The following is a 23,665-nucleotide window of genomic DNA, read 5'->3' as shown; positions in this document are numbered from 1 at the left end:
TGGAGGCATCACTGTAGAGTGGCAATAGAACCATGAATTAGACTTGGCTTTGTGATTTTGCCAAAATTAATTGTTGACTCTGAGCTTGTTTTGTCATCTATAAAATTTGAATAATGATGCCAACTCTACCTCATATAAAATTCTTATGAGTCCATGATAATAAGTGATCAGTAAATGTTAATATTTCATTTATAAGTAAAATGACACAAGCTCTTGGAACATTAATAGAGGAGGATGAGTACTAAAATTAATAAAACAATTTATAAACAAAAGCCTAACAAATTGTGGAATTGGGGCTTATAGGTATATTCAATTAGATTGTATACTTTACAACAGAAATTGTCCTATTTGTGTTACATTCAACATGTAACTTTTTAATCGGGTTATGTTGACCAGAGGGATAGCAAAGAGAGTGGACCTACTAAGATATTTTTCTTATTTAGAATCTTCATCAGTAGTCTGATTTTGAAAATTAATTATTGGAACATTTTATAGAGCCTCCTTTGTGGCATGCTGACTTTACCAAAGAAGAATTGATGCAAAAGCTCAGTTCCACCACAAAAAGTGCCGATCACTTAAATGGACTGCTCAGGGAAACGGAAGCAACCAATGCAATCCTTATGGAGCAAATTAAGGTAAGGTCCAGAAACTGCTAATAAGAAAATACACTAGTTTGGGTTTGTTGACCCTCCACGCATACTTACCTAAGTTTAAAAACTCTCATGGCAAATGTATCCATAATATCTTGATCCTTAATGGTATTACATTCCTGAAATCAAGAAATATTAATTGCTTTTATATCTATTATATAAATACTATTTTAATTCCTACTTTTTCTAAGAAACTGTAATAGATTTAGAAGTCATTATTCCACATATGCTTAAATAAAACTTAAATAGGTCCCTGGCCGGGTGGTTCAGTTGGTTGAAAGGTCATCCCTTACACCAAAAGGTTGTGGGTTTGATTCCTGTTCAGGGTGCATATAGGAGGCAACTTATCGATGTTTCTCTCTAACATCAGTGTTTCTTTCCCTTCCTCTCTCTCTCTCTAAAATCAGTAAAATATATTGTGTATATGTATATGAATCACGTATATATATGAATGCTTGAGTGAGTATTTTTTTTAAAAAATAGGTATAGGTCTGAAACTGGAGGGCAACTGAGTCCAGGGCTCATGCTACCTGTCACCACTTAGCCAAAAAGCAGAGACAGGGATTGGATTATAATTGCATTTTTATTAATATCAGAGGCCACTGATCTGAGAGGGTGGCAGGTAAACACCCTAACATCCACCTTCCCCTTGAGTTTTCAGAAGTAGCTTATATAAGGAAAACGTGGGAATCTAAGAGGAGGAAATTCCTAGGGGGAGCAGAGAGGTGCCCTTTCCCTTGGGACTAAGGGGAAAAAGCTGAAAGGGGAGTCGGGAGGCTTCTTCCCAAACTCCCTTTGTTTAGCTGTTATCTCTCCATTTCAATTAGCATTCCTCTCTTCCCCTGACACCTGTGGTTTATGGCCTTTGCCAGTGCCAGCTATCTCTCAGCTTCAAGGAGAAATATCAAAGGACATCTTTGATAAATGTCTTCATTACTGGTTCCTGGAACATGATGGTCAGCCTTCACATTCCTAGTGGCTGGACACTCCAGGGTTGAGGTCAGGTTAAATGTCTCTTTGTTCTTGTATGGTTGACTGTTACTATAACAAGATCTCAGTCAGAATATAAGGTTGAATATACACTTGCTTAATTGGGTATAGATTCTGTTAGTGATTATCTAACACTATAATGGGGAGAAAAATGCAGCTAGCACTAAAAAGGATTTCATCTCTCTTTCCCCTATCAACTCCTTAAATTTTAAAGATAAACCATGGAATATGTCTTATTCAGATCATTCTGCTGATGTTTATGGCACTAAACTACTTTCACAAGTGGCAAAATGGCATAAGAAGTTTTCCTTCTTAGAGATGCCAGGAACATGTAGGTAGATTGTGGAGCAGTTGAGGATTACACAAATGAGATATTTTCATTCTGGCTCAATGATATATCAACACTCCAAATATAATCATACTACTTACTGAGTAGTTCTCATGAGCCAAGACCTGGGTTTTATAATTATTTGATCCTCATAATTGTTAACCAGGCTCAGGGGATTTACCTTGGAGTGCTCCATTCAAAAAAGGAGAAGTGGTTGTTGCAAGGTAGTTTTATTTACTTGCAGCAAGTTGAAGAGATGAGATTTGCATCCAAAACTCTCTCTTCCCAAGGGAGGCTTAACCATTGTGTCTCAGGTGGGCACAGGTAACCAGGTTCTTGGTGATTGCAAACAATGAATTGAACCAACACTCATAGAGAGTTTATAGCAAAAAGAAAGAGAGCAGATTTATTAAGTGGTAGTACACTCCACAGAACATGGAAGCAGGTCAACTCCAAGCAGAAACTCACCCTCAATGGCCAGAGGGATTCTGTTATTACAGAACAGATATTTCCTGGCTAGTTTTGGCAGGCTTTTATTGTGCATGTATAAGTAGTTATATTACTTCTAAGCTATGTGGTCTCCTATGATTTTCCTTGATTACCCAACAGGGGAGGGGAGTCCCACAATGCTAATCTATTATAATGAAGGAGGAGGGGTCATATAGCATCTTCTGCATGGGTGCTGTCATGATTCACTGCAATTCAGCACTTTACCAGAAAACGGGAACAACCAGTCTTACAACAGGATCTCTGTCCTGTATCAGTGTCCCTTGTCCTAGTCCTGGGGCACCTCTGAAGTTTTCTCACTTCTGAGAAACTAGTCTTAGAACAGGGTCTCTGTTCTGAATCAATGGTCCTTAGTCTTAGTCCTAGGGTGCCTTCGGAGTTTCCTCACTCCTGACCATCTCCTGCCTCAATTGCTTATATTCACTGTTTGGTCAATTACATGCTGATTTCTTCTTTATACTTGGCTACACTTATCAAGTTAGGTTCTGTCCAGCTTATTCTGTTTATGGCTGGTCTGAAAATACTATGCTACATTTTAACATCTAGCAAGAATACTATTTAGTAAGAATGGCCCAGACCTTGAGACTCTAGTTCTAACAAAATCAATGGATGACAGAAAAACTGAAGCTGATAAACAGTGGAACAAAATTCAGACTCCTGTCTTTCTGGAAAGCACATGCTTCTGCCCAATACCATGCAGGGCCACCAGCTGTTCTTTGTCAGAATAATTTTTAATACTGAGCAGCTATTCAGGTATTAACAGTACATTATATATATTATGATATCCCATCATTAAATACTTTAGTATGTATATCTATAAAATAATTTTCCCACATAGCTAAAACATTATCATGTCTAACAAATCATTAGTTACTAGCCCAGTGAACCTGTGACTATTTAAATATTTTATTGCCACACATATACATTCTCACATGATTTCTTAGACCTTATTGTCACTTTTTAAAAATTACCCTAGGTTTTAGGACAGAGTTGGCTAACTTTCCAGGACTAACCTAAAGTGACAAAATAAACACTGTATGTTTTTTGGTTTCAATCCAGAAATCTTCCTTAAAGACTAACCATCCTACCATGTTTTTTATATCCTTTGCTCCATTTTTCTGGTAGTAATTTAGATTGTCTTACATTCCAGAATTTTCACTTCGTCCTACACTTGACTTTGGTTTTAGTTAATTGCTGTTCATCATGTAAACATTATTTCACTATGTATACCTTTACTGCCTGGGGTTCTAGGAGCAGGACAGAGAAAGAGTTTAGTGGTGGAGACAGATGTTCACCTCAGCCCCTGCATTTAGACTCTAGCCTGCACTCCTTACAATGTTCCGTAACCCAGAACCCTGAGCCCACCAGCTTAGTTTCTATAGAGTAGAAGGTAAAGGAAGCATCATGGCACCACTATGTGGCCTTTACATAGTCCTCAGATTTTATCCCCAGTTTCCATTATACTTGTGAGGCAGGCAGTTTTCTTTGGTATACTTTCTCTCTTCTTGTCTGTGGCGCTTGATCAGCAGCTGAACTGAGTTACTTACATTACATCTCTTCCATCTTAGAACTTCTTGGTATTTCTCATCTACATTTTTCTCCTAGGCTCTCCTTTATTGTCATTTTGTGGGCATTTTAGGGGGAAGAGAAAAAATGCACTTGTTCGTTCTGCCATGTTTAACCAGAAGCTCCTAAAACCTACTTTTTAAAGTCATTTTTCTAATACCAGCTTCTCAAAAGTGAAATTAGAAGATTGGAAAGAAATCAAGAGCGAGAGAAGTCCTTAGCTAACCTGGAGTACTTGAAGAACGTGTTGCTGCAGTTCATTTTCCTAAAACCAGGTAGTGAAAGAGAAAGGCTTCTTCCTGTCATAGATACAATGTTGCAGCTCAGTCCTGAAGAAAAGGGAAAACTTGCTGCAATTGCTCAAGGTAGGTGAAGCAAAGTCTTAAAACATTGCCTTATAATTTACACTAAATATTGTCTTGTGGTTGAAATTTTGTGTGTGTGCTTACAATCTTGATTATAACACTGTGACTTAAAATTATAACTTTTAATTTTGTTTATTTGGATGTTCTATCATATTTGTAAACCTGCAACTAGATTAGGAAAAGAGCTAACTTTTTAACAATGTTCAGCAACTATAGGACATTTATATAATTTTTAACCTGCAGCAAAATAAAATACAGTGTTTAGTTTTGTCAACCCATGCTTGTTGACACCATATCAGTGCCAGCAGGAATCCTCATTTTAGCATGTGATAAAGGAAACTGAAACAGCTCAGTTGTGATGCAGGAAAGCTATGAGGCAACCCTGGTCCAGGCCCCTCTCCTGCTAAACAGGTTGGCTCTGCTCCTTGCTGATCTGCTCTGCTGTGCTTCTGGGAGGCTCCTGTTTCCTCAACCAAGGAAACAGTCATTCTTCAGCAGAAAGGGAAAGTGGTCCACAGAGGAGCTAGCTTATATTGACAGAAGTCCCTACCCCTGGTTTGTGATTGGTCTGTCTTCATGCAAATGAGGACTCCAGATCCTGCTGTTGTTTTTTAAAGATTTTATTAATTTATTTTTTTTTAGAGAGGGAAATGGAGAAAGAAAGGGAGAGAAACATCAACGTGTGGTTGCCTCTTACGCGCCTCCTACTGGGGACCTGGCCTGCAACCCCAGCACATGCCCTGACTGGGATTCAAACCAGTGACCCTTTGGTTTCCAGGCCAGCACTCAATTCACTGAGCCACACCTGCCAGGGAGAAGGCACTGTTCTGATTGGTCAGAATAGAAGACACTTTGGCTGGTTGGAGCCACACAGCTCCTGTTGGAAAGCCTCAGTTCTATTAGTTGAAATAGGATTCCAAGAACTTCTTTATAAGAGCTGGCTCAAATAGCAGAAACACAGTGCAGGCAGAAGGCAGGCAATTCAGTGTAGCCCTCTCCCTAAAGTGCAATTTGTGTAAGAGGAGCCTGTGTAGAATGGCCCAGGGTTTTGATTTGTTTTGTTTTGTTTTGTTTTGTTGTAACTTGAGGCTAGTTAGCCACCAGCAGCTCTTCTTAGTAGACATCTTTGTCAGGCTTCATAGTTTGAGCTTCTGGATCTTTGGAAATCCAGAGTCTTTTCAATCAAAGAATGTGGTTTTATTTCACATCGTAATTTTTTAACATGTGTTGGCTTGTTCTCCCCTACTTCCTCTTTTCTTCACCCCTTCTACACAAAAATAGTCTAGAGACAACAGTCTAATGGCTTAACACTTTGTCTATGTCATATACAACAGTCTATTTTTCCAGGTTTATATAACTTTAAAGCTATCCTATATTTAACACTTTCATGTCAAATAAATTTAACACTGTGATTTCATAAACTCTTTAAAATGATTCACATATAGCTGCTATAGTTACCTAAATTGAAATTGTACCTTAAGGATCATAGTCTCATTTTTGTTTTAGTTTTTTCTTTGAGAAACAAAAGCCAAGTTTATTTATTCATTTCTTGTGTTTGAAGTACTCCTCAATAGCATCATTGGCCTGAGACTGCCATAGTCCTTAACCACAACACAACTGCAGCCAACTACTTTACAGGGTTTTCAACTCTGTGTCGATTTTAGAGGCCTAACCAGTCTTCTAGTTTCTTCTTGTCATCTTAGTTAGGTTGATTTGGTGATCAGCACAAAAGGCCTCCACCAACTTGCCTTACCTAGGCTCATCACACTTTGATGCAAGCACACAAATATGAGCTTGGCATGTTTTCCTAGGATCCCTGTAGAACAATGCTGTTCAGAATTTTTGTGCTAACACCGTGAACTTCACAGTTTCTTCCCTTGGCTGCAGTTTTGTTCCAGTTCTAACCCACAGTATTGAGATTGATACATGTACTTGTAAGGCATCATTAACTATCTGAATTCTGCATGCTAGGCCATCATGGATGAGGGGTCTTCAGCACCTCTGTAAAGCAGTATTAATATCCATTACACCTCTAGAAGCAATGCATTTCTCAGCCATTGTGATGGGTTGTGAGTGGAGCCAAATCTTGAATGCACCTAACTCTTCCTGAAACTCTGCGGTAGCAGGGAATGTGTTTTAGTTTTAAAACATTTGAACTATTGACATTTTCAAGCATATAGAGAGAATACTATAATAATGCTCCTTGTAGCTGTCATCCATCTTTAACAGTTTTCAACCCCTAGTCACTCTTCTTCTGACCAGGGAGAAACCTGAGTCAGACCCCGCACCCCCAGGTTGCTCCTCAGTTCTTACCTCATTCACAACAGAATTATTCAAGCAAGAGACAAACATGTATAGTGGATATGAGATAGCAAGTTCATTTATGAAATACATATAAGCATGAAGGCACAAGTAAGCAGACACCTGGCTAGTCTGAATGTCCTATGTATAGAAGAAAGAAAGTTGTTAGTAAGTTTGTTAGTAGGTGTGTTCTATGCATTTGAGCCAAGGCTACAAGTGGGCACCCAGCTAATCTGAGTGTGCCGACTTCTGGGGTTCAAGGTTATATAATTTAATTAGCTTCTGGGTTCCCCCTCCTACCCCTTCTAATCCTTGGGAATAATGTACAGCTACAAAAGCTTTCTTTCTCAGTTAGTAAAAGCTTTGTCTTAGTGAAATTGCTTCAGAGGCTCCCTTTCCAGCAGAGTTTCAAGGTCTTCCTCCTGCTCTATCCCTGCTTGTGATGTTTGGAGCACCCAGCAATCTTACTGAATCAGGTTCAGGACTGTTGAATCAACCAGTAAGACATGTCTCCCCCCTCCTCCCTGCCTTAGTTCACCATCTGTCCTACCTAACAGCAGGAAAAGAATGAACACTAACATACTCACTGTAAGTGCCTGATCTGATTCACAGAGAGTGCCAGATCTTATTAGAAGAGAACAATTATTCAGGGCAAGAGCAGATGTATCGTTTCTGAGCACGGGTTTTCCCTGGTTCTCATTGACCTCAGGAGGTGAATAGCTGCCAGGAATATTGGCTGCACAGAGCCGGGTCCTACCAGATCTGAGAACATAGCTGAATTTTTACTATGTTACAAGATTTATACTCAGAAATATACCATTCATTCCAGACAAACATACAACCTCTGCATTTTTGTTAGGGGAGTATTTACAGTCACCTAGCTGTCATTGTTCCTGGGAGCCGTCTCCTTCTCTTATGGGAGGAAGCATAGTTAGTGCCCAGTGGTCTATCCCTAAATAAAGAATATCCCTTCCTTCAACTTTCTAGAAGCTCTTCTTGCAGATTTTGGAAGGCAGACTTCTAAAAGGCATCCTGCCCCATGTATTTCCTCCTGCACATGTCTGTGCCATGCCTTTATGTAATCCTCTCCTCTCAAGTGGCAAGTAAGCTGGCCTCGTGACTTGTTTCTTACCAGTAGACTACATCAAAGGTGATAGGATGTCACACCCATGATTAGGTTGCAAAAAGATTATGACTTCTGTCTTGGTAGCAGACCCTCTGCTTCCTCCACTTACACACTTCATTGATGCAAGCTGCCATGTTGACATGATCACCGGCCGGCAGTGACCACGGAACACTGTGGATAGCTCATCAACACTCGAAAAAAAACATACACAGAGACAACCAGGTCCTGTGGGGAAGTGAAAACGATATGGCCACTCTCTCTGGTGGGGAGAGCACCCCGTTGCCCCTCCGGAGAGGCTTTTTATTGGTTTCGTTTGCATAGGAATTCAGGTAAAGCTCATTAAACATTGCCAGGAAGTAAGGATCAAACAATAGGAAGCAAGGAAGTCTGAGGGCCTATTTTGAGTCAGGATGAAAGAGCTGTAAAACTTTAAAGAACAAACTTACTTCTTCCTTGGACCCCTATCATTCAGCTGAGAGCATTCTAAACAAAGCAGGTTTCACAGGATCTTACATATTCTTTCTTAGGCCTGATCACCCCAGGAACCCACCCTTTCCAGCACAGAGCTGCACCACCCTGTCATTGTTTCAGGTGGAGCAAGTGAAGTAAGGCAACCAAGGGATAAGGAGATTTTCTCCCAGACATGAGGACTCAGGCTTTATCACAGCCGAGGAGCGAGGGTCCATCACCCCCTTTTGCTGTAGCTCCCAAAGTCCTTTCTTGGGGGACTCCTAGGTGATTGTGCCTGTCTTAGGTCGTTTCCCCCTTGGGGAATCTTACCGGTCATTGGCTAACCAACCAAGCTTTGGGGTTCAGTTCTGAATGAAGCAGCAGAAGCAGCACTCCTGCTAGGGAGATAAGCTTTTGTCTCCTTGCTGGTTTACGGTCCAAGGCCACTACCTCAGCCTTAGCCTTGTCAGGAGTTACAGATTCTGATACCAGGCAGGGCAGTTCCCAACACCATGTGGAAGACGCCCATGTGGCAAGAAACCAAGACCACCAGTCCAACATCTACTGAGGAACTGAATTCTGCCATCCACCATGACTTTGAAGCAGATCCTTATCCATTGTTCCTTCAGATGAGACCCCATCCCTGGCAGATAGGTTGATTGCAGATTTTTTTATTTTTTTTTACAATGTTTAATGGGAAGTAATGGCCTGCTCTTTTGTGGTTGTTGTTGTTCAAGTACAGTTTTCTGCCTTTTCCTCCCACCCCTCCCTACCACCCCATCCCTCTTCACCTCCTTCCCCTGTTTCCACCACCCCCTTGTTTTTGTCCTGTGTCCTTTATAATTCTTCCTATAAACCCTTCACCATTTTCTCCCATTATCCCTTCCCCTCTTCCCTCTGGTCACTGTCAGACTGCTCAATTTCAATATCTTTCGTTATATTTTGCTTGCTTGTTTGTTTTTTTTATTAGGTTCCAGTTAAAGATGAGATCATACAATATTTGTCTTTCACCACCTGGCTTATTTCACTTAGCATAATGCTCTCCAGTGCCATCCATGTTGCTACAAAGAGTGGGAGCTCCTTCTTTCTTTCTGCTGCATAGAATTCCATTGCATAAATGTAACATAGTTTTTTGATCCATTCATTTACTGATGAGCACTTAGGTTGCTTCTAGCAACTGGCTATTGTAAATTGTGCTACTATGAACATTAGGGTGAATAGGTTCTTTTGGATTGGTGTTTCAGGGTTCTTGGGATATAATCCTAGCAATGGAATTCCCGGGTCAAAAGGCACTTCTGTTTTTAGTTTTTTGGGAAAATTCCATACTGTTTTCCACAGCAGCTGCACCATTCTGCATTCCCACCAGCAGTGCATTAGGGTTCCCTTTTCTCCACATCCTCTCCAACACTTTTTTGTTGATTCATCATGGCCATTCTGACTTGTGTGAAGTGGTATCTCATTGTGGTTTTAATTTGCATCTCTCTGATGGCTAGTGATACTGAGCATGTTTTCATATGACTCTGGCCACTCTGTATGTCTTCCTTGGAGAAATGTCTGTTCGAGTCCTTTGCCCATTTTTTATTTGGGTTGCTTATCTTAGAGTGGAGTTCCGTGAGTTCTTTATAAATTTTGGGATCAGTCCCTTGTTCACAGTATCATTGGTAAATATGTTTTCCCATATGGTTGGTTCTCTTTTCGTTTTAATGCTGTGCAGAAGTTTTTTGTTTTGATGAGATCCCATTCATTTATTCTTTCCTTTATGTCCTTTGCTCTAGGGGGCATGTCAGTGAAAATATTGCTGTGTGGAATATCTGAGATGTTCCTATCTGTGTTCTCCTCTAGGAGACTTTTATGGTGTCACGACCTATATTTAAGTCTTTCTCCACCTTAAATTTATTTTTCTCTATGCTGTAAGTTGGTGATCAAGTTTCATTTTTTTGCATGTAGCTTCCCAGCTGTCCCAACTCCATTTGTTGAAGAGGCTATTTTTGCTCCCTTTTATGTTGCTGCCCCCTGTATTGAATATTAATTGAATGTAGACACTTGGGCTTATTTCTGGGCTCTCTATTCTGTTCCATTGGTCCGTGTGTCTATTTTTATGCCAGTACCAGGCTGTTTTGATTAGAGTTGCCTTATAATATAGTTTGGTATCAGGTATTGTGATCCCTCCTACTTTGCTCTTCTTTCTAAGTATTCCTACAGCTATTTGGGGTTGTTTATGATTCCGTATAAATTTCTGAAGTGTTTGTTCTATATCTGTGAAATATGCCATTGGTACTTTAATAGGTATTGCATTGAATCTGTAAATTGCTTTGGGTAGTATGAACATTTTGATGATGTTAATTTTTCCAATCCATGAACACAGTATATGTTTCCATTTGTTAGTGTCTTCCCTAATTTCTTTCTTCAGTGTTGTGTAGTTTTCTGAGTACAGGTGTTGTACCTCATCAGTTAGGTTTATTCCAAGGTGTTTTATTTTTCTTTTTGCTATATCAAATGGGATTTTTTTCCTGATTTCTGTTTCTGATATTTGGTTGTTGGTGTACAAAAATGCCTTTGATTTCTGGATATGACTTTGTATCCTGCTGTTTTGCCAAATTCATTTATTAGGTCGAGTAGTTTTTTGGTGGAGTCTGTAGGATTTTCTATATACACTATCATGTCATCTGCAAACAATGAGAGTTTTGTTTTCTCCTTTCCTATTTGAATGCCTTTTATTTCCTTTTCTTGTCTTATCACTGTGGCTAGAACTTCCAATGCTAGGTTGAATAGAAGTGATGAAAGTGGACAACCTTGTCTTGTCCCTGATATTAGTGGAAAAGATTCTAGTTTTTGCGCATTAAGTATGATGTTGGCTGTATGTCTCTCCAGTATGGCCTTCATTATGTTGAGGAATGCTCCCTTTATTCCCACTTTGCTGAGTGTTTTTATCATAAATGGGTGCTGTACATTATCGAATGCTTTTCCCCCATCTACCGATATGATCGTGTGCTTTTTGTCTTTGCTTTTCTTTATGTGATGTATTACATTTATTGATTTGCAAATATTGTACCATCCTTGCATCCCTGGGATGAATCCCACTTGGTCATGGTGTATGATCTTTTTATTGTATTGTTGGATGTGGTTTGGCAATATTTTGTTGAAGATTTTAGCATCTATGTTCATCAGCAATATTGGCCTGGAGTTTTCTTTCTTTGTTGTGTCTTTATCTGGTTTTGTAATTAGGATGATGCTGGCTTCATAAAAAGAGATTGGGAGTCTTCCATCATTTTGGATATTTTGGAATACTCTGTGAAGGATAGGGACTAGCTCTTCCTTAAGTGCTTGGTGGAATTCTCCTGTGAAACCATCTGGTCCAGGGTTTTTGTGTGCAGGGAGTTTTTTGATTACTGCTTCAAATTCGTCCACTGTTAATAATCTGTTCAGGCTTTCTGCTGCTTCTTAATTCAGTTTTGAAAGATTATATTTTTCTCAAAATTTGTCCATTCCACCTAAGTTTTCAAGTTTCTTGGCAAACAAGTCTAAGTAGTAATTTCTTACACCCCTTTGTATTTCTGTGGTATCAGTTGTAATCTCTCCTCTTTCATTTCTGATTGTGTTTATTTGGGTCCTCTCTGTTTTTTTCTTGATGAGCCTGCTTAAAGGCTTGTTGATTTTGTTTCTCTTTTTAAAGAACAGCTCCTGGATTCATTGATCCTTAGAATTGTGCTTTTAGTCTCTATGTCATTTAATTCTACTCTGATCTTGGTTATTTCCTTCCTTCTCCTTGCTCTGGGCTCTCTTTGTTGCTGTTCCTCTAGATCTTGTAGGCATAGGGTTAGATTGTTTGTTTGAAATGTTTCTATATTTTTTAGGTAGGCCTTCATCGCTGTGAACTTCCCTCTTAGGACTGCCTACGCTGTGTCCCATGAGTTTCAGGTTGTTGTGAGTTCATTTTTGTTTGTTTCCAGAAACTTTCTGATTTCTTCCCTAATTTCATTCTTGACCCATTCTTTGTTTAATAGCATGCTATTTAATCTCCAGGATTTTTAATTTTTTTGGTTTTTTTCTTCTTGGGGTTGGTTTCTAGTTTCAGTCCTTTGTAATCCAAGAAAATGCTTGGCATGATTTCAATTTTCTTGAATTTATTGAGGCTTGTTTTGCGTCCTATCATGTGGTCTATCTTTGAAAATGTTCTATATGCATTTGAAAAGGATGTGTATTTTGCATCTTTGGGATGAAAGGCTCTCTATATATCAGTTAAGTTCATTTGATCTAAGACATTTTTCAATGCTGCAAATATCTTTGTTGATATTTTGTTTGGAAGATCTGTTCATTTTTGACATTGGGGTGTTAAAATCCCCTACTATAATTGTGTTGCTGTCAATATCCTTCTTGAAGTCCTCCGTGATTTTCCGTATGTATTTTGTTCCTCCTATATTGGGTGCATATATGTTTACAATGTTTATATCTTGGTGGATTCTTCCCTTGAGTATTATGAAGTGACTTTCTGGGTCTCTTTTTATGGCCCTTATTTTGAAGTCTATTTTGTCTGATATAGGTATTGCTACCCTGGCATTTTTTTTTCCTGTTTGTTTGCTTGGAAAATTTGTTTCTAGCTGTTCACTTATAGTCTGTATAGGTATTTTGTTTTGAGGTGGGTCTCTAATAGGCAGCATATGTGCAGGTCATGCTTGCTTATCCATTTAGCTATTGTATGTCTTTCCATCGGAGCGTTTAATCCATTTATGTTTCAGGTTATTATTGATACTTACTCATTGCCATTTTTTTGTACCTGTGTTTTTCTCTCACTCTTTTCCTTCCTTTTCTTAAAGCAGCCAGTTTAGCATCTCGTGCAGAGCTGGTTTGGTGGAGGTGTATTCTTTTAGATTTGTCTAGGAAGCTCCTTATTTGGCCTTCTATTTTAATTGCGAGCCTTGCTGGGTAATCTTAGTTGCAGTGCTCTGGTTTTCATTACTTGGAATATTTCTTGGCATTATCTTCTGCCTTGGACCATTTCCATTGAGAAGTCAGCTGTTAGCCTTATTGGGGCTCCCTTGTATGTTACTTCCTGTTTCTCCCTTGCTGCCTTCAAGCTTCTCTTTGTCTTGGAATTTTGCCATTTTAATTATGATGTGTCTTGAAGTGGGCTTCTTTGGGTTCCTCTTGATTGGGACTCTCTGTGTTTCCTGGATTTGCATGACTTTTCTCTCATCAAATTAGGGAAGTTTTCCATCATTACTTTTACAAAAAAGTTTTCTATTCCTTGCTTTTCTTCTTCTGGTATCCCTATTATACAGATATCTTTGTGTTTCATGTTGTCTTGCAGCTCTCTTACCACCTATTTGTTCTTTCTGAGTTTCTTTTCCTTTTCTAGCTCTATGTGGGTATTTTTTTCTGCCTCATCCTCCAGCTTGCTGATTCAATACTCTGCTTCACCAAGCCTGCTTGTAATTTCTTCTGGTTTTAATTCCAAGATTTTATTATTTATTTCTTCCTAGTTGCTGTTTATAGTTTGTTTCTTTTCATGCTGATGTAGTTCTCACTCAGTTCCTTTTACTTGTCTGTGAGTTCCTTGAGCATCTTCATAACCATTATTTTGAATTCTATATCTGATAGTTTGGTTACCTCCACTTCATTTATCTCTTTTAGTGGGGATTCTTCTCTTTCTTTTGATTGCATGTTCTTTCTTTGTCTCCTCATTTTAGGTGACTCCTTTTTTTTTTCTACGCTTCCTGGTGTTTCACTTTGCTATCTATCTTTGTAGGGTGAACTTCTGTGGTAGGAATTCTGTGGGGTTCAGTGGTGTGGTCTCTTTGATCTCCTTGTCTAAATGCTCTAGATTTGCCCTTTTTTTTGTTTGTGTGGGCTTTCTTATACTTGGGTTTTTACCTTTTCGTGGTTCCATTGTTGGTGGTTTTTCTCCTCCAGCAGTATACTGATGTTCACAGCTCCCACCTTTTCTTGTATGTGATCAGTGGCAGGTGGTAGGAAAAATGGATTAAGACAGGAGAGTATTTTATGGGATTTAAAGTACCAGCAAGTAGAGAAGAGATAGGAGACTCTCTGGATAAGTATGGCGTTAATTGTGATATATCACCCAATTAGCCACTTTTTATGAAAGGTGAAAGAGAAATAGGACTTGTTTTAGAGGGGAGGATGATTGTGAGCTGAATCCAGAAAACAGAGCACCTGTGCAAGGTTAGATGATGAGATATAGTGAGATTAAAGGATAGTAAGTAGGCATAGTGTGAGAGAGAGTAGAGTTAACCACAATAACAGTGCTCAGGATTAAGGTGGAGTGGGCTAAGATCATAGAGAGTTGCTGTGTAGTATGTACAATTGTATGGAACAGCAATTATATACAATAGTACTGGAACAACAATAATATGACAGGAAATATATTATTTGGATCACCGGGATGGAAAGTACCTGATCAAGAGTTGTGTGTTATTGGAAAACAGGTGAAATGAAAGAAGGAAAATTAAAACACAATAAAGAGAGAATAAGGAAAACCAGTAGAACAATGCTATTAAACTTCAAAATAAAACGAGGAAAACTAAACAATAAGGAGAAGAAATTTAAAAAATACTAATAAAGTTAAAGTGGTAAAAATAATGAGAAAATAACAATAATACACATAAACAATGAAATGCCAGCTCTATGGGATAGCAAAGTGACATTTGTCTCAGTTTCTCAGTTTTGGGGATTAACCTTGTGCTCGGCCTTTCGATCTGTCTCTGGACCCTTCGTTACTCCACGTCTTATTCTCTCACTTGGGGGAAGAAAAAAAATGAAAAAAAAAGAGAGGAACCAAAAAGAAAAAAAAAAAATGATAAGCCTCCTGCTGACTTTAAACCCGTTCATTGAGTTCTGCTGGTCTTCCTGGATGCCACAGGAAGAGTGGGCTGGGCTTTGCTTTTCTCCCTTCCTGTGGTTTTGAGAGGATGGGGACCAGGTCTGGGCCACAATATTCGCAGTTTCCCGGTCTCCAGCCCAGGTCTTCCATGAGCTGCCAGGCTAAATCACCCACTTAGCTACATACAGCATGAGACTAGCTGGGCAGTGCAGTTCCATACTAGGCCACTCAGTTTCTAGCTAGAGGCAGCTGAAATCACCGTCTGGGTGGTGAGTCAGCCACTGCTGGAGAGTTCCTTACAAAGCAGCTACTTAACAAGCGCACAGCTTTTCACACAGTCCAACTTCCCAACCAGTCTGGAGATTATCCAAGTCAGTGTCCGACATGGCCCATCTCATCCCTTCTCCAGGTGTCACCCAGCACTTCAATTTCTCTGGTGCCAGTGTCCACAGTCCCAGTGGATGTGTACCGCCTGTGTGTCTCCTACTTCATCTCTATTCCCCCCAGCAACTTCCAGCAGCCAGGTCCCTCCTGGTGCTGGGCTGCCCTCCCTGCTCTGGTAGGGGAGGGAGTTGGTGATCTAACTCCCTATATCCTGCAGCAGGTGCTGGACTGCGGCCGCAGCAGCCCTGGTCCCCGCGCAGATCCCAGGGACCTTACCATCACAGCGCAATCTCCTCACCATCTGTTTTTCAATGTCCTCTGCAATTTTTGGACCCCAGATTTCATATAAGGTGGGATTCAGTTGGCTGTTCACTCTGTTCCTCAGAAGATCAGCTAGGTGTTCCTGCTGGGCACAGGGAGAACTGGGCTCCACTCCCACCTACCTTGCCACCATCTTCTCAATCCTGATTATAGATTTTTGATAGACCCTGAGATAGAGGACCTGCCTAAGCCATTCCTGGTCTCCTGCCTCACAGAAACTAAGATAATAAATATGTGCTGTTTTAAGTTGATATGGTTGTGGCAATTTATCATATAGCAGTTTATAACTAATACATGGATAAAACCAGTTAACGAACAGAAAAAAAGAATGAAATTGGTTTGTAAGTCGTAGATTTTCATTTAAAAATTTAAAAATGCTTCTCTGAATGAGACCCAACTGTACATATATGTCTAAAAACACAGGTGTATGGAGGTCTACATACTAAATATAATAATGGTTGCTTTTGGAGGGGAGGGGACTAGTGAAGGATAGGACATGTAATGAAAAGTATGCCCACTTTTTTCTAAGGTTGTGAAACTTTCAAATCATACATATTAATATACAACTCATATTAAGAAGAAAACAATAAAGGAGACCTTTTCTGAAATTTTCTTGGAGGCTCAGAATTTTACTAAAATTCAACACAGGATTTGTGTTGATCATAAAAAAGATTAGGAGAGAAAATGGAACATTCAGTAAAAAATGATACAACCATCTTGGAAAAGTGTCATCTTTTTTAATAAAGTTAAACATATATTTACTGTACAGCAGTCCTGTTCTAAGGTATTTTATTCAAAAGAAATGAAAACCTATGTCTACACACAGAAAAAAACATACATACCTCATGAACATACTAAAAACCTGAATTACATATTTACAGGGGTTAATTTTATGGTATGTGAATTTAGTTCTCAAATTTTTTAAAGACCTATGCATAGGTGCTTATAGAAACTTTATTTTAAATGGCTAAAAAGTAGAATCAGCTCATTTCTTTGGTAAATGAAGAAACAATCTGGTACAGACATACAATTAAATACTACTCAGCAGTTAAAAAGAGTGAACTACAAATACAACAACGTGGATGGTTCTTGAAGGCATTCTGTAAGTGAAAGAAGACTGTAAGACTCAGAAAGACTATATCCAATGTAATGCTATTTATGGGAATTTCTGGGGAAAACACTATAAGGTTAGAAAACAAATCAATGGTTGTGAAGGAGTAGTGGGGATGCTGGCACAAAAAGATCATGAGAGAACTTTGACATGGGGTGGTGGTGGTACAATTGGAAAGGTTGAACTTCAAGTAAATTTACTTCAATAAGCCTGATTTTTAAATGGTTAAAACACAGTTGTTTTTGGATTGTTTTGGTTTAGTTTTGAGATTTATCATAAACCTGTTGGCTTTAGATTCTAAGTTATGTAAAGGCTTCTGTTATAAAAGAATATAAAAAGTTCCTTTTATTTTCAATAATACTTAATTGTGCTGGAGACTTTATTTTGGAATTGTCTAATAGAGAAAGATAAGTACTAAAATCAAAGAACAGAAAGATTCATAGCATCAAAGTTTGGTATGAGAAGATTAATACCTTTTTTTTAACTCCCTAAAGGTGAGGAAGAAAATGGTTCCCGTTCCTCTGGATGGACATCCTATCTGCATAGTTGGTCTGGACTTCGATAAATTGATGGAAAGAACATTATTTATTAATCAAATAGAACCCATTTGGCAAAAAGGATTCACATATATTGCTGTTATTCTTTCATCAGAAAGTGTGTAATAATCCATATCTACATGTATATGTCACATATATGGGGGTGGAGAAAAGTAGATTTACAGTTGTCATACAAATAAATAATATGGGTAAATTCTGTGTTTAGCATACTCACAACTGTAAGCCTATTTTTGTCCACCCCCGTATTTAAAAAGTCTCAGCTTGCAGTGAAAATACAATAGCCTGCACTGTTAATTCCAGTCCACAGACCTTGACTGATCCCCACCCATGCTGCCAAGTGAAAAACCAAGAATGAGCACTTCCTTCTCTGGAACCTCAGGACCTGCCTATTTCTGGGCAGTACTGTGAATTTTGACATTAAACTAAATTTTGGTGCTGTTACCAACTGGAATTTAGGCTTTTAAAATAATTGCAAAAATATTTATGGCAAAGTCAGACTTGCAGATTGTCCTTAGTTGTAAATCGTTAAAAAAATTCGTTAATTAGAACATGAAGGAAAATGTTTTATTGGTAAAGTTAGCATGTTTATTAAGAGTCTATAAGGTAAAATATAAGGTACAATTAATTATGAGACTAAGTTAAATACAATTTATGTAGTTATTTACTTTAAAATGAACTGGGTCTTTTTCCCTCTAAAGTAAGTTATCTCAAAACTCATTGCATTGTATTACTGGCTGTTGTGACACCTTGGGCTGATTTCATGGTGTCTCCCTCAGGTCTTGTTATGGTTCAACTACTTCTAAGCCATGAGTCTGTTTTGAAAATTCTCTCCATCTCCCTAAATAAAAATTTATCAGAACAGTGACTGTATTACTCAGCATTTTATCTAACTGTGAAACTGTGGTTCCCATGTTCCAGCAGATAATGTAATTCTGTATGTTTTTCACTAGAAGGGGTTTTAGAGAGACACCTTAGAGGTCAATGCTACATTTCAACAGTTCTTGTGAATAACTCTAGATAGTGGTATAACTTGCCTTCAATGCCTCTGAATATATATCATTGACTACACCAAAATTGTGTCTTAAATCATAGAGTTGAGAATTATGGTTTTAATATTTATTTGTTAAAGTACCACATAGTATATTCTGTGAAAGTCTCTCTTGGGCTTTCCCATTTATATTCTAATTTTCGGTCTCAGCTGGTGAATTAACTGTACTTTGGTTACCCAGAACATCAGCTTCCAATTTAATTTAACTGACATTTGCTGCTGAAGTGTTGAGTTTATTTTTTTAAAAAATATCTCATATATCTGTCCTTCCCCTTCTTTTAGAAGAACAGACCTAACTAGTGAATGTATTAAAGAAAATGCATCTGTTTCAAAGCTGACTTTAAAAGTATAATTTTTTACTTTATAAATTGTGAATATAAGTATGCCAGCAGCATACAATGAAATTGTAAGAGCATTGAAATCAATTTTACTTTCTCTTTAAGTCTAGGCCTTTTTGAAGTCTATAAACTTGTTTTGAAATGTAGTGTTTACTTACGAATGTAATGACAAAAATACCTTTGTGCATGACTTCGATTACAAAAGGAATATTCTTTCATGGTTTCAGCAATGAAAGAAAATGTAATGATTATTTTAATATTTCCATTAAATATGTTTACTATATGTTATATTTTTATGCTTATTCTTTCTTTTAGACACTGTGTCTTTGGAGTTTTAAGTTAGTTCATGAATTGGAAGTATAAAGTCCTTTACTAACATCTTTAGACATTTGAGAACTAGAGTAGCAGGTGCTTGAGAGAACACAGATTGACCTTTTGGTACATGAGGTATAGATCATGGTGCCTGCCATATCTGATAAGCACCTTCCACCTTACACTGGGCACCTCAGGTTTCAGCCTCTCTGTGATGTAAAGCATCTCTGGTATACAATGAGCTTTACATTCCAAACAGTGTAAGTATAAGATGGAGAATTATATTCCTTTAAACAAACTTTGAAAATTATATCCTTTTAAAGAAACTTTGTCAGAAGTGTAGCCAAACTACATACTAGCAAAGCTAAGGCTTGCTAAAGGCCCACAGTGCCTTGTGTTTTTTTTAACAAAATCATTAGTCAATTATGTAGCTGGAAATATGTAGTAATATTGAGTAGTGTGATGTTTTCCATAAAGACACAGTTTTGGTATTGGGTGAATGGCACAGCACACAAAAAGGTACTCATACTGTATAAGGAAGCTATTCTGTATTAATCTGGTATCTGAATATCTTCTATTGCCTTAAAATAAATACACAAGGAAACCAGCCTGATACTTTATAGGTATCTTTGAGCAGATTTTCACCCGTGAGTCTTAATCATTTGGTTATTTATATATAAAAGAAAATCTTTTCTACCTGCATTCAAAACGTAGACTTCCTGGGAAAAATACCAAGTTGTGACCTTCATATTACTACTTAAAATTAGTTTTGTGTGGCCCTGGCTGGCGTAGCTCAGTGGATTGAGCGTGGGCTTCGAACCAAAGTGTCACAGGTTCGATTCCCAGTCAGGGTACATGCATGGGTTGCAGGCCATGACCCCCAGCAACTGCACATTGATGTTTCTCTCTCTCTCTATCTCCCTCCCTTTCCTCTCTAAAAATAAATAAATAAATAAATAAATAAATAAAATCTGTTTTAAAAAAGGTCTTAAAAAATTAGTTTTGTGTGACTAGAACACTGAATGTGGTGGGGAAATATAATTGTTTCAATCCCCTCTGCCTCTCTCTAGGAACTTTTGCCCTACCACCATACAAGTACAGGTAGGCCCAACTGTAATAGGGTCTGGCCAGAAATCATTGGGAGTCTGGAGAGACCCCAGTCCAGGGGCACCCCAATCTGCCAGAGCCAGCCTCTCACCCCTGAGAAGGGAGTTGGCAGAGCACTGGTTGCAAGAAGTGCCAGAGGCCACCTGAAATGAAATCATGACCCATGTGACAGCCTTCTTATACCCTGGGGCCAAACTATGAACAAAGGCAAAGGTGCAGGCAGCTGAGCCACTGATATAGCAGCCTGTGTGAGCTCTGGGGGTTAGACGCCCCTTCCCAGGTAAACAGGCACTATGCTGGTACACAGCTGGAAACTTTGCCCCCTTTCAAAATGATGGAGGGAGAAGGGTCAAAGTGGAGAACTGAAGAGCAGACACTGACGCACCTTGAACAAAGCCTGACTCCCTCACACAGGGATTGCTGGGTCAAGTCTAAAATGCAGGGTGCCAAGAGACATGAGGCTTTTTTCCCCCTTCTCAGCTAGCCTGGTCAGACACACAGAGCCTGAATTCCTGGGAACCCCAGGAGGTGGTACCATCTGAGAGTGTTCCCCCGGCCCCTCCTGTGCAAAATGTGGCAGTAGAGCTGACAGTGCTGTGGGGAAGATGGGAAGGGATTGCAGAAGGTTCTCCTTGGCCAAGCACACAGATGCTGGTGAATGGATGACCAGAGAAAAACAGCTCTGGAAGAGAGAAACAGGCACTGCAAGAAAGACTCAGGCAGGTGCACACAGACTTGTGAGAGGTGCCTGGAGATGAACTGCAACCAGGAATCTGCATTTCTTGAAAAAGAACAGCAGTTTTGCTAACCAAAAGCTCAGAGGCAGAAAATACACTGAAGGGACCCAACCTGGCATGACTTGCAAGCAGAGGGCAGCACGGAGTGGAGAATTCAGGTCTAAACTGCGAGACAGCAGTGGCCTCGTAGTGTCTGGAAGGCAATAGCTGAATATCTGAGGTTTGCTGCTGTCACCTAGAGCCTTTCACAGACAGGCAAACCCAAGCACCCACCTGTGGGATTACAGGCTCAAGGCGAGGCCAGGCCCAGCAGTTTCATGCGGCGTAGATTTCCTCAGGGCAAAGAAGAAAGAGCTGATAGGGCCCTTCACCAGACACTACCTGCTACACAGCTCCTTGGCCCAATTTACCAAGCCCAGCAGAGCAGAGAAAATAGAGACAGGGGCAATAAGATGCTATCATCTCTCCTGCAAAACTGTTTAACATTCATATCCTTCAAGTCTGGTCATAATATGGCACTGGGTTTTATGATATAGGTTATTTCAAACCTCATATTGCTCTTCTCTTTATTCCATACAACCTCCTTCCTCCCCCTTTGTATTTTTGTTTTAATTTCTATTTTCCTTCATGGTACAATTTGTTTCTATTCTGTACTATTACTATTGCTTCCCACCTCCAGCCTCTCAAAGCTGAACCTATTGTGGTAATCATGTCACAACATATGTAAATCAAACCATCATGTTATATGCCGCAAACTTTTACAGTGGTATATGCTAATCATTTCTTATTGAAAAGATATGAAAATAATACAAACAACTATATGCTATCAATTTTGAGCTTTGGAGAGGAAATAAACTAAATTTTTATATTTAAAATTTAAATTAAATCTGCAGATATCATGTATCAACAATGATCTTGTAGAATTTAAAAGCTTGAATAAATCTTACAAAAAGCTAAAATGGTTGTTAAAATCTTCCCAACTAGAAAATACAAAGTCCAAATGCATTTAGAGTTGTGTTCCCACCAAACTTTCAAGTAACAGTCATGCCAATATTCTACAAATTTACTCAAACAAGAAAAAATAAGAGCACTCAGGGCGGGCCTGCATCGCATCCAGCAGTTACAGGACTGAGGGGTATGGCCACTGCAGTGGGCACTCGGCCTCTGCACACTTCCTCCGTGGCCCTGGGCAGTGCAGTCCATTGGTGGCTGTTCCTCACTGGAGCCCACGTGGGAGCCAGCAGCCTTTCAGGAAGCCGGGGCTGGGTGGGAGCACCAAGCCTGGTGGGGTGGCTGCATGCTGGCAACCCGGCCACTGAGCGTGTTGGCACAGGCGCGTTGCAGCTTGGAAGATAAAATCATGGTCCATTTTCTAAACTGTGATGGTGAAATATTAACAACCAAAGAAAAAGTCAGTGACTCTTCTGTTACATGTTGTGGTTGAAAATAATCTAGATATTGATGGTTTTTGTGATGTGAGGGAAACTTGGCTTGTTCTACCTGTCACCTCACCTTTGAAAAACATATGTGAAATTAGACGCAATTACTGATGAGGAGAATGACATGCTTGATCTGGCGTATGAGCTAACAGATAGGTTGGGCTGACAAGCCTGTTTGACAAAGTCGATGTCCAAAATGACTGTTCAAGTGCCTGATGCCATGGCCAATGCCCGACAGTCCACGGACATGGGCAAGAACTCCTAGGATAGGACAAATAGGATTATTTTACAAAGTTTTACCTATTTTTATAATTATTATTTAATGCAATTAAATGAGAGCATGGATGAATGGGTTTACTATTTTGACCAGCTTTACTACTTTAATTCACCTTGTATAACTACTAAATTTTGTAGTTCAAAAGTATGCAGTCTTTATTTTGCTTGAATTATAAAAAGGAAATCATATATCAGAAAATAGTGTGATAAAATGTTACCTATTTTACCTTATGTTTGCTTAGCAACTTTATCAAAATATTTTCACATAAATCCTGTGCTTACTTGCCTATAAAGTAGGTTTGAAAAGGTATTATCCCTGTTAGATGGGGGTGAAAGCAGAGATCTAAAATGGCTTGTCTAGGGCCTTACAATGAATTAGAAAATATGTACTAGAATCCACATCTTGTTACTACAAATTAGATGTTCAGATTAAAACTGGAGAAATTGTGAATATCTTATTTATAGTAGTATTGTAATTAAGTGTGAATGTGTATAGAAAAAAAACTATTGCTTCGTGAACTAATTAATTTCAAAGACCGCTATAACCTTACACATAAACATTTTAAGAATTTTCATTCAGTAAAAAGTATAAGTCTGAGTACAGGCAATATAACAAAAAATTGGAGGAATAAACAAAAAATTAGATGTCTTTATTCTTTTCTATCAAAGTAGAATGGCCTGTCTGTGATATTTTAAAAATAATGCTGATCTATAAATCTCTACCTGTAACAGAATAAAGAATTTTTGGATTAGGTTTTGTCTCTCTTGAGTTGCACAAGGAAATGAGCAAGCTTCCACACTGCACAGCCCAAATGGAACTGCCCAGTGTACAGTGAGCACAGCAGCATGCACAGTCCCCAGGAAAAGGGAGAATGGCTTGATGTGGAGGATACCGGCCAGCAGTATCCATCCCT

General features: G+C 39.0%; 1 protein-coding gene and 1 pseudogene across 6 annotated transcripts in view; both read left to right on the top strand.

Annotated features, from left to right (window-relative positions):
* Nucleotides 1-19,163, top strand: part of GCC2 (GRIP and coiled-coil domain containing 2) — a 92,955-nt gene extending 73,792 nt beyond the window's left edge. For 5 of the 6 annotated variants that reach the window (XM_036026634.1, XM_028511289.2, XM_028511288.2 and 2 more), the window contains 3 exons: nucleotides 496-635; nucleotides 4,205-4,406; nucleotides 17,432-19,163. In XM_036026634.1, the coding sequence (XP_035882527.1) occupies nucleotides 496-635; nucleotides 4,205-4,406; nucleotides 17,432-17,502 (413 nt within the window). In that variant the 3' untranslated portion in view covers nucleotides 17,503-19,163. The remainder of the gene's footprint in view (nucleotides 1-495; nucleotides 636-4,204; nucleotides 4,407-17,431) is intronic. The other variant, XM_036026633.1, reaches the window with a different exon arrangement.
* Nucleotides 19,164-20,190: 1,027 nt separating this feature from the next.
* Nucleotides 20,191-23,209, top strand: LOC118500762 (annotated as a pseudogene).
* Nucleotides 23,210-23,665: the final 456 nt, after the last annotated feature.

Source organism: Phyllostomus discolor, chromosome 5 (genome assembly GCF_004126475.2).
Source record: "Phyllostomus discolor isolate MPI-MPIP mPhyDis1 chromosome 5, mPhyDis1.pri.v3, whole genome shotgun sequence".
Classification (NCBI taxonomy): domain Eukaryota; kingdom Metazoa; phylum Chordata; class Mammalia; order Chiroptera; family Phyllostomidae; genus Phyllostomus; species Phyllostomus discolor.
The sequence above is the reverse complement of the archived record's forward strand: the minus strand, read 5'-3'. Positions and strand labels throughout refer to the sequence as shown.